This window comes from Leucoraja erinacea, chromosome 28 (assembly GCF_028641065.1).
Source record: "Leucoraja erinacea ecotype New England chromosome 28, Leri_hhj_1, whole genome shotgun sequence".
Taxonomy (NCBI): Eukaryota; Metazoa; Chordata; class Chondrichthyes; order Rajiformes; family Rajidae; genus Leucoraja; species Leucoraja erinaceus.
The window spans coordinates 7798138-7808675 of record NC_073404.1 but is presented as its reverse complement, the minus strand read 5'-3'; the positions used below and the strand labels follow the sequence as shown (position 1 = coordinate 7808675).

Genomic DNA, 10538 nt, shown 5'->3' with positions numbered 1-10538 from the left:
TAATTCTGCTCTCATGCCTTACAGAAGGGGACGCGGTGGGACAGTGGGAGAATGGATGTGCATTGGAATCAGGGGGGGGGGAAGAAGAGAAGAAAAAGAACAGAGTTGGATGTTACCAAAATATAAGAGTAATATCCAGGTTAAAATAATACTAGAATAGAACCTGTTAGCCCTGGACCTCTCCACTAGCCCCACTAAAGGTTAAGAGCGCTCTCATCACAGACGGCAGCCCTTTCATCAGAAGTCATTCATGAAGGCTACATTTAATCAAGCAAAACAATACTTTGCAAAGTATGCAGGTTGTGGTAATTGCCTGACATTTAATAGTTTTGCATTGAAGTGCATAATATATTGTTTATACAGTTCTGCAAACACTAACACTGTAGTCAATGTACATTAGAGTACATCATTTAAAACCACTCTGTCAAATCACGCAGAGGCTTTGTGTTGCCTGGTTAATCAGTGGGATTGTGCCGACAATGACAAACACCGGTATATTGTCTACGTCCCTGTAAGAACACACGATACCAGTGTTATTATCACGCTACCTGTTTGACTTGCACAGCTGACTCTATTGGTGTGAGGCATCACTGTGACACAGCTGGTAGAACTGCTGCCTTGCAGCGCCAGGGATCCAGGTTCGACCCCGTCCGCTGGTTCGACCCTGACCTCGGCTGCTGTCTGTGTGGAGTTTGCACCTTCTCACCATGACCGCGTGGGTTTCATCCGGGTGCTCCAGTTCCCTCCCACATCCGGAAGACGTGCGAGACAATAGGTTATTTGGCCTCTGCAAATCGGCCAAATGTGTCGGGAGTGGGATGCACACGCGGGATAATTAGTGTGAATGGGCAATGGACGGTCAGCATGGATTCGATGGGCTGAAGGGCTGGTTAACATGCTGTATCTCTAAAATACTAAACTAAAGAAGGGCGTTGTCCCGAAACGCCACCCATCCTATGTCTCCAGAGATGCTGCCTGACCCGCTAAGTTGCTCCAGCATTTTGTGTCTATCTATAAACTAAATTAAAAGTTGTGAATAGTTGAAAGACAGCTGGATTAGAGATTGTAAAGGATTCACTTGTTTTATTTTTTTTGTTCGTTTTTGATCATAGAACAGCGATGTTACTACTGGCTCGTTGGAGTCCTGTTGGCATTTGCTGCCTGAAGCAAGAGCTGCCGCTGGCCCTCGAAGAGTAAAATGCACGCGGCCATGGCCGAATTGAGGCTCTCCACGCCCGGAGTGATGGGAATGTACAGTCTCCGCCCCCTCGTCTTCTCCGCCAACAAGAGAGCCTCTAGGCTGAGGCCGTGCGTCTCCCCGCCCACCACAATGGCCGTCTGTTCCATCGCCCACGGTTGGTAGCAACTCTGAGTGTCCACCTTGGGCAGCGAGAGCGAGCACTCTCGCTCCTCGTCCTTGCTGTCGCTCTCCTCGTACTCGTCCGCTGTGCGCGAAGACGTGCAGGTCCGGTCACCCGCAGACAGGGGTCCAGGGAGGGCCGAGGGGCTGCCGACATCCGGGTAGGAATGGTCCGCCACGTGGACACAGGTGCTGGTGGAGATGTAGTTGGGAACCACCTCCCACTCCAGGCTCGCTATCACGGCCATGCGGAAGTGAGCACCCATTCCGGCCCGAAGCACTTTGGGCTCCCACACATCCACACAACCTGCACGGGGAGGGGGGAGAGAGAGAGGGAGAGGGGAAGAGGGAGGGGGAGTTATACAATTTCAATAATTCCCTGCATTAGCTTTTAACAACACAACACTGTCATTCGTGCATAAGCTCGGAGTGAGGGTCAGTGTTTGAAGATATCAATGGGCTAAAGGGCTTGGTTACATGCTGTATCTGTCAATTAAAAAATAATTATCCAAAATGATTAAATTCAATGTTAAGTGCAAGGGCTGCAACCATGCCTTGATGATAGATGAGTTGTTCCTGCAGAGGCTTCTTTTAGTTTTAGTATTAGTTTAGAGACACAGCGTGGAAACAGGCCGTTCGACCATCTGTCACTAGGTCCATGTTATCACTTCCACTCCCTACACACTCGGCATAATTTTACAGAGGGTCAATAAATCTACATCTTTGAGATGTGGGAGGAAACCGGAGCACCCAGAGGAAATCTATATGGGCACAGGGAGAGAATACAAACTCCACACAGACAGCACCAGAGGTCAGGTTCAAACCCAGGCCTGTAGCGCTGTGAGGCAGCAGCTCTACCAGTTACGCCACTGTGCCACCTATAATTGGGGTATATAAAATCACATAGGGTATAGATAAAGGGGACAGCAATAAACTCTTCCCCAAAGTAGAAAGATTTGCAAACAATAAATTGGGATTTTTCTTCTTCTTCTTGGCGTGCACAGTCTAAAGTTGTAGGACAACTTGTTCTATTTGATCTTATTTGATTGTGCACACCAGGTTGATTGCATTCGTCGAAACAAGGCGGACCACGCAATCTCCCACCCCGGATTTTTGTTCGATTAGTGCAAACAGGCACATGATAGCATGGAGTCAATGGGCCAAATGGCCTGCTTCAGTGCTGTGGCCTGGGCAACCTTGGTTGTCTTTGCTGCCAGTTTGTGGTGGTAGAGGTGGCGTTTCAACCAGGCTGCTGCCCCGTGAGGAGACTCTGGAGAGAAGACAACGTGTTGAGGGTGCAGAGGGTCATAGATACTCACCTTTGGTCAATAATATCTTACTGCAGCCAGCTGCCGCTGCAGATCGTAATATTGTGCCCAGGTTCCCGGGATCTCGGATGTTGTCACAAATGAGGAAGAGGGGAACAGTGTGCTCTTGTTGAATTGGATACTTCATCTTTGAATATTCTGGCTTAACAAAAATTCCTGTCAGAAACAACGAGAGCAGGTGGGACATTTAGTATTTTAAATCCTGCCCGACTTTTTTCACGTGTAGTTCCAGGCCAGACAAAGGTTGCGCACTATTTTCACTGTTGTCCAGTCAAGATCTTAAATGGATGCCTGGCCTCCACTCAGTGCTGGAAATGTCATTACATTTCTGAAGAGTAGGGGGTTCAGCTGGAGGCCTGGACAATCTGCCCTTCATCACATTCAGCTTGCTGTGAAAAATGATCTGCCGTTCACCAGATGTAGAGACAAGGAACTGCAGGTGCAATTTACAACAAAAAAGACACAAAGTGCTGGAGTAATGAGCAGGGGGGAGGGGGGGGGAGGGAGGCAGCATCTCTGGAGAACATGGATAGGTAAAGTTTCAGGTCAGGACCCTTCTTCAGACTGATTGTGGGGGTAAGAAATCTAGTAGGGGCATGACAAAGAGAGGAGGGTAAAAGGCGAACATAGGCAAGTGGGAGTTTTGATAGGCAGATGGTTGGACAAAATGGTGAGAGAAAAGGATTGAAGAGCTGTGATTTGTGAAGGAACAGAGGTGAGGGAGAAGGGTAGAAACAGGTGCAAGTCCAGGTGGGGTACGTGGGAGGGGGCAAGAAAAAGGGGTGTGGTGGGGGGGAGAAAGGGAGAGGTTGTTAGAGGTGACCTAAAATTGGAGTATAGAATGTCCACTCATCAACATTGTTTGCCTCACAGCAGCTTGGTACAAGAACACTTTGACATGCATCAATGCAAAGTGATATAGAATTACTATTCATGTATAAGCTGATACTTGCTTTAATATTAGCAGTGTGTGCTTTTAGGTGTGTGCATTGATTTGTTGTCCCCATTAGTTCAAAGAATGACAGCCTCTAGGTCCGCCTCATCAGGCGAAGAGGGACTGTATTGTCAGAAATAGCATCTGGTCATTGCTATTCTGCTGTGTGTGGAGGCATGTGGTGTACGTAGAGGGTGGTGGAATGTGCTGCCAGGGGTGGTGGTGGTGGTGGTGGTGGTCAGATAAAATAGTAGGTGGACAAAATTGCTGGAGAAACTCAGCGGGTGCGGCAGCATCTATGAAGCGTAGAAAATAGGCAACGTTTCGGGGCGAAACGTTGCCTATTTTCTACGCTTCATAGATGCTGCCGCACCCGCTGAGTTTCTCAAAAAATTAATACACGCCAAAAATAACAATCAAAAGAAATAGTAGGAAAAGACATGTAAAATAAAAAAACATCAAAAACACCACAAACAGAAGCAAAGCCTCAGGCATGGTCAAAAGCCAGATAAAATAGTAGTGTTTAAGAGGCTTTTCGATAGGCACATGGATAGGCTGGGATTGGAGGGATATGGAACATGTGCAGGCAGAAGAGATTAGTTTAACCTGGAATCATGTTCGGCACAGACATTGTGGGATGAATGGCCTGTCCCTGTGCTGTACTCCTATCTTATGCTTTTTTTTTTTTTTTAACCAGTCTTGCTTTTTCTTTGCCTTCAGCCCACTGAGTCCGCGCCGACCAGCGACCACCTGGTCGATACACGGGAACTATCCTCCACACTTGGGACAATTTTACAGCAGCCAATTAACCTACAAACCTGTATGTCTTTGGGGTGTGGGCGGAAACCAGAGCACCTGGAGAAAACCCACACAATCACGGGGAGAACGTACAGACAGCACCCGTAGTCAGGATCGAACTCGGGTCTCTGGCGCTGGAAGGCAGCAACTCTACCGCTGCGTCACTGTGCCCCCAGACAGTGGACTTCTGGACAAATATTGATTAACAGATGTCTGTAAAAATGGAACGCATTCATTACCCGGGTACGGCCCGTATTGAGATAGGCGCAATCAGAATGAGATGATGCTCTCCCCGACTCTGATTCTGCCTTTCTCCCGTTTTATCGGTGATTTTTGGTACTTACCGAGTGCCCCCTGGGGAGTTACAAGCTCAGACCACATCTTAATCTCGTCAAACTTCACTTTGATCAATTTAACGTGCTTCAGTTTCTCCGGAGGCAATTCCTTCACGCTGTCCATGTTACTGAAGAAGAGGGTCTCCAGCGACGCTCCGGCTTCCAAGGCGTCCGCTATCAGCCGCCAACCCTCCAGTAGGATTTTCCCATGCTGGTTACGGAATTTCTTGGACTTCACAATGGTCATAACTTTTCTATAACAGCAGGAAAGAGAAACCAGAATTACCGGTCAAAAATGGACCAAGCGATTCAGATGCTGCCTGTGCCGCTGAGTTACTCCAGCACTTTATGTCTATCTTCGGTGTAAACCAGCATCTGCAGTTCCTTCCGACACAGATTCGCCATTTAGTTTAGAGATCCAGCACAGGACCAGGCCCTTCAGCCCATAGAGTCCAGTGTCCAGCGATCCCCGCGCGCTAACATTATCCTACACACACTGGGGACAATTTACAAATATAAGAAGCCAATTAACCTACAAACCTGTGGGAAGAAACCGGAGCTCCCAGAGAAAACCCACACAGGTCACTGGGAGAACGTACAAACTCCATACAGACAGCACCTGTAGTCAGGATTGAACCCGGGTCTCTGGCATTGTAAGGCAGCAACTCTGAGCCACTGCGCCTCTCCAAAGCAGATTTTATTTTTTAAATCACATTTTTTTTTTTTAATGAGAAACCTGGACATAAAATGGACCAAGCGGTTCACATCACAAAAGGATCATAGAACTGTTCTTACATGCAGAACTGTGTCAAGGAATGTAAAAAGTGCCCTTCCTATTGATTTTCCAGTCTCTCTAATTAATTCCATCAATATTGCAGATAATATTTAGTTTACATGTTGCGAGCCTTCCCGTCTCTGAGCTTACTTAATGCTCACCCCAGATTTGTATTGATAACACTGAGTGAAGTTTCTTGAGCATGCTGCATCTGAGGGGCGAGGAGGAACAGGAAATCACAGTCTCTTGCTCAGAGTAGGGGAATTGAGAACCAGAGGACATAGGTTTGAAACGAGGGGGGAAAGATTTAATAGGAATCTGAGGGGTAGCCTTTTCACACAAGGGTGGTTTATGGAACGAGCTGCCAGAAGAGGTAGTTGAAGCTGGGACTATTACAACATTTAATAAACATTTAGACAAGTACATGGTTAGGATAGGTTTGGAGGGATATGGGCCAAATGGAGCAAAATAAACTGCTGGAAGAGCTCAGCGACTCAAGGCAGCATGAGTAAGACTTCACACATCACCTTTCTTACCTGATCTTATAAAGGTGTATAAAATAATGAGCGGAATTGATCCGGTGGACGCACATAGTCTCCTGCCCAGAGTGGGGGAAACGAGAACCAGAAGGCATAGGTTTAAGGTGAAGGGAGAAAGGTTTTATGGAAATCTGAGGGGTACCTTATTCACGCAAAATCTGGTGGGTGTATGGAATGCGCTGCCAGAAGAGGTAGTTGAAACTGGGACTATCACAACATTTAATAAACAACCAGACATGTACATAGATAGGACAGGTTTAGAGGGATAAGGGCCAAATGCATGCAAGTGGGATTAGTGTAGATGGGAATGTTGATCAGTGAGGGCAAGTTGGGCTGAAGGGTCTGTTTCCACACTTTATGACTCTAAAACTTAGATTCCGGCATCTGCAGCCGCATTTCGACATCACCTTGCAGATGCTGTCACTGCCTCCACACTCCTCTTCCCCCACCTGGCTCCATTTGCCTCCTTTTATTTCTCTTTCATTATCTGTCTCCCCTCTGTCCTGATGCAGGGTCTCTGCATAAAACATCCACTATTTGTTTGCCTCCATAGATGCTGCTTGTCTCACTGAGTTTATCCGGCTGTTTATTTTTTGCCCTGAATTTCAGATCATTCTGAGCATAATGTTTTTCCCTGACATTCACCTTTTGCCCAAACTTTAAACGAATCCCCAGAATGACTCACTAATTGGGAGTAGGTTCTGTCTATAAACCAGGCTTCATCTTGCTGCAAGAGTGACCCCAATCAACCGATAAAGCAAAAATGATGTTAACAAATGTTTTTTGAGGATGCAAGTATCAAAATAGAGAAGAAAGAAAACTGAGGATGTGGTGTGAAGAAACACAAAAAGGTCAGGAAGCATCTCTGAAGAAAAGGAATAGGTGACGTTACTGGTCGATAACCTTCTTAATACTGAGAAAGGTGACTCCAGACTGAAGGATGTGGTGTATTAGGATTTCTAATATCTGGATTTTGAAGAATATAACTGATAAGCAGGGTATTGTTAAATGGCGAGTGATAGTGGATAGTGATGTTGAAAGGGACAGGTGTGCACGTACACAGGTTTCCGAAGGCCGAAGTTCAGATGTAGCAAGTAGTCCCAAGAACATATGGCAGGCCAGCCTTTGTTATAAGACGATTTCATGACAGAAGGAAGCTTTATTGCAATTATACAAGACCTTGTGGGACTTCCTTGTATTGTAGGGCACAGTCACCTTCCAAAGGGTGAATATGTTAGAGGAAGTTCAGTAAAGATTTACTAGACTGGTTCCAGGAATGGCAGGTTTGCCATAAGAGGTTTAGTTTAGAGATACAGCGCAGAAACAGGCCCTTCGGACCACCGAGTCCACACTGACCAGCAATCCCCGCACATTAACACTACCCGACACACACTGGGGACAATTTACATATATAGCAAGCCAATTAACCTACATACCTGTACATCTTTGGAGTGTGGGAGGAAACTGAAGATCTCGGAGAAAACCCACACGGTCACGGGGAGAACGTACAAACTCCGTACAGACAGCTCCCGTCATCGGGATCGAACCCGGGTCTCCGGTGCTGCAAGCGCTGTAAGGCAGCAACTCTACCATTGTGCCACCATGGCCGCCCTTGGAGATTGACTGGATGGACTGTATTCTCTAGTTTAGTAGAATGAGAGGAAATCTCATCAAAAGAATGCTGGAATCGTGAACAAAACACAAAGTGCTGGAGGATAAGATAACACTTTATTGCCTTCCATCACAGTGAGGAATGTGGGGGAGCTGCTGGATGTTTATGTTAATTTTTATGTAGTTGTGTGTATTGTTGCTTTTTTCTGGTATGACTGAATGGTAAATCAAATTTCACAGTACCTGAAATGGTACACATGACAATAAAGGACCATTGAACTCAGCGGCTCAGGTAGCATCTGCAGAGGCAGAGGGATAGTCGAGACCTTACATTAGGACTGAAGACGTCGAAGGGAGATCAGGTCTGACTGGCGATGAGTGGAACCTGTTGAGGAGGGAGATGAAGGGCAGATGGAACCGGTAGAGGAGAGGTAACCACACTTGCCCCAATTGTCCCCTGCTGAAGGTCAGCCCTGCCTGGATGTTTGATCAATACATCTTCCACGGGACCCGGACAAAGAAGGGATGAGTACTTTTTGCAATTTTGTTTAGCGCCTTTATGGCGACCATTTTGTGTACTTTGTATGCAAAAACAAATAATTTCACAGCATCTAGCTGGGTACAAGTGACAATAAAGTATCATCATCATCCTTACGCCAGCCGCTTGTCTCCGGGGAACGCCCTCTCGAACGACAGGCCGGGGCCGAAGGGCAACTGCCCAGCCGTACCACGGAGCCCAGGTCCCTCCTGCCCGTCCGGACCACGAAGTCCAGTCTTCTCCCGGCCGAGGGACAGCTGTCCAGAACGACCACGGTGCCCAGGTCCCTCCTGCCCGTCCGGACCACCGAGTCCAAGCTCCTTCTGCCCGGCCGGACCACGAAGTCCAGTCCTCTCCCGGCCGAGGGGCAGCTGCCCGGCCCGACCACCGAGCTGAATCTCCGTCTGCCGGGCGGGCCCACTGAGCCCCGGCCTCTCCCGTCCGGGAGCCTCCCCGGCCCCAGCAGCTCCCTGCCGCCGAGTGTCCAGCACCTCGATGGGCCTCCTCCTCAGCGCTCTCACGTAGCGCCTCCCCGCAGCGGCCGGGAATGAGAGAGGAGCGGCCGGGAATGGGAGAGGAGCGACGGCCCCGCCAAACACGAGCACCCTGAGCGCCGCCATCTTAGCCCGCAACGTCGCGCCTGCGCACTAGGCCAGAAGCAGACTCACGTCACCAGCTGGCCGACGTCATCCATTCCTTCTCTCCAGAGATGCTGCCTGTCCCACTGAGCAACTCCAGCATTTTAGTAAGTAAGTAAGTTTTATTTATATAGCACGTTTTAAGTCAACTCGCATTGACACCAAAGTGCTTTACATAAAATAGATAATAAGTTTCTATGCCATAGATAAAGGTTAAAAAAAATAAAGAAAATGGACACAACACATTATAGAGTTCAACACAAACGTCCCCCCACAGCAGAATCAAAAACATCCACTTTTAATCCAGCATTTCAGTGTAAACCAGCAACTGCAGTTCCTTCCTACACAAGTTTAATAGCACAATGGTTGTTGAGAAGAAGCTGCTCCTGAACTGAGGTCACAGCACTTCTACTATATTTTAGTGTTTTTTAACTTTGTTTTATGGGGGGGTTGTTTCATTATGTTCTGTCTCTATCTGGACGATACATAATGGACGATTAAAGCAGCTTTGCTTACTTGAACTTTATTGGCTTTGTGCAGTTCATCCATCTGCCTCTGTACCCTTATCTGCAACTGGGCCACAAGCCCAGTGTCACCTCTAAAACAGTCCCCCGTACAACAGTACTTAAATAAACAATCCTATTGTTACATCTTTCTTTTTCTTTTTTCAAGTTAAGTCTCTTCCCCTTAGGTATTCTAGTGCAACAAACTTGTACCATATGCTCTGCTCATTTACAACAGATCTAACAACATAAGCAATAATAAATCAACAGTTCAAAACATCAGTTTTTTCCCACAAGTGCATAAACAACACATTTTCCTTTCATAGTCCATACTCTAATCACTGAGTATAGTCTGTCAGGTAGTGGGGTCTGATAACTTGTCGACCTGACCTGGTGACCGTGCCTTGGTTCTCTGCTGGCCATCTGGCGGTATGGCCGCCTCAGTCACTGTTGGTGTGGGCGTGTTTTGTGTTGGTGTGAGCGTGGTGGGATTGTGTCTGAGGTGGTGACGATTTCGTCTCAGAACACCTCCTGACTCTAACTCCACCTCATACGATCTATGGCTCACCTGTTGGACCACTCTCGCTGGTCTCCAGCCCTTGTGTGTATCACAGGGCTGTACTCTCACACTGTCCTCTCTTTTCAGAGTGTCCATGTCTTTTGCTGTGCGGTTGTAGTACTTTTCCTGTCTCTGTCTGTTGTATTTCAGTCCCTGTTCGTCGTGTGTACCTCTGGCTTCAGCAGAGTGTCCTTTGTGGGAAGCAGGGTCCTGGTCCTCCTGCTTAGGAGTCTCTGTGCCGGGCTTGTGTTGAGGCCCTGGCTCGGTGTGTTGCGATGATCCAGCATTGCCAAGTACGGATCCTGTCTCGCTGCTGCAGCCTTCAGCATCAGGCGCTTGGCTGTCTTTACTGCTGACTCCGCCTTCCCATTACTCTGCGGGTATCCCGGCGACGATGTACGGTGTTCAAAACCCCACTTCTGGCTGAAGTGCTGAAACTCTTGTGATGCATACTGGGGTCCATTATCCGAGATAACAATTTCCGGAATCCCCTGTCGGGCAAAGTGTGCCTTGAGTTTTTTGATCACTGTGTTGCTCTTAGTGTCAGGTAGATAATCGACCTCCCAAAAGTTTGAATAATGATCCACTGTTATCAGATAGTCTTTATTGTGAAAGGAGAA

At 47.6% G+C, this 10538-nt stretch overlaps 1 protein-coding gene across 2 annotated transcripts; it reads right to left on the bottom strand.

The window, feature by feature from the left end:
- Positions 1 to 300: 300 nt before the first annotated feature.
- Positions 301 to 8920, bottom strand: mrm3a (mitochondrial rRNA methyltransferase 3a). 2 transcript variants are annotated; one of them, XM_055657620.1, is made up of 5 exons: positions 8336 to 8474; positions 7506 to 7710; positions 4765 to 5009; positions 2680 to 2844; positions 301 to 1667 (listed from the first exon to the last, which is right to left on the bottom strand). In XM_055657620.1, exons 2-5 carry the CDS (start codon positions 7511 to 7513, stop codon positions 1126 to 1128), a joined length of 960 nt encoding a protein of 319 aa, XP_055513595.1. In that variant the 5' UTR covers positions 7514 to 7710; positions 8336 to 8474; the 3' UTR covers positions 301 to 1125. The 2 variants fall into 2 exon arrangements, with proteins under 2 accessions (XP_055513595.1, XP_055513594.1); XM_055657619.1 differs by lacking the exon at positions 7506 to 7710 and having other exon boundaries at positions 8336 to 8920.
- Positions 8921 to 10538: the final 1618 nt, after the last annotated feature.

What these genes read in the sequence shown, in the direction of transcription:
- mrm3a (XM_055657619.1), bottom strand. Translation starts at nt 8,838, where the DNA reads ATGGCGGCGCTCAGGGTGCTCGTGTTTGGCGGGGCCGTCGCTCCTCTC. An exon ending in AACTCCCCAGGGGGCACTCG is followed by an intron (nt 2,845 to 4,764) that starts GTAAGTACCAAA and finishes TGTTTCTGACAG; the next exon opens with GAATTTTTGTTAAGCCAGAA. An exon ending in TAAGATATTATTGACCAAAG is followed by an intron (nt 1,668 to 2,679) that starts GTGAGTATCTAT and finishes CTCCCCGTGCAG; the next exon opens with GTTGTGTGGATGTGTGGGAG.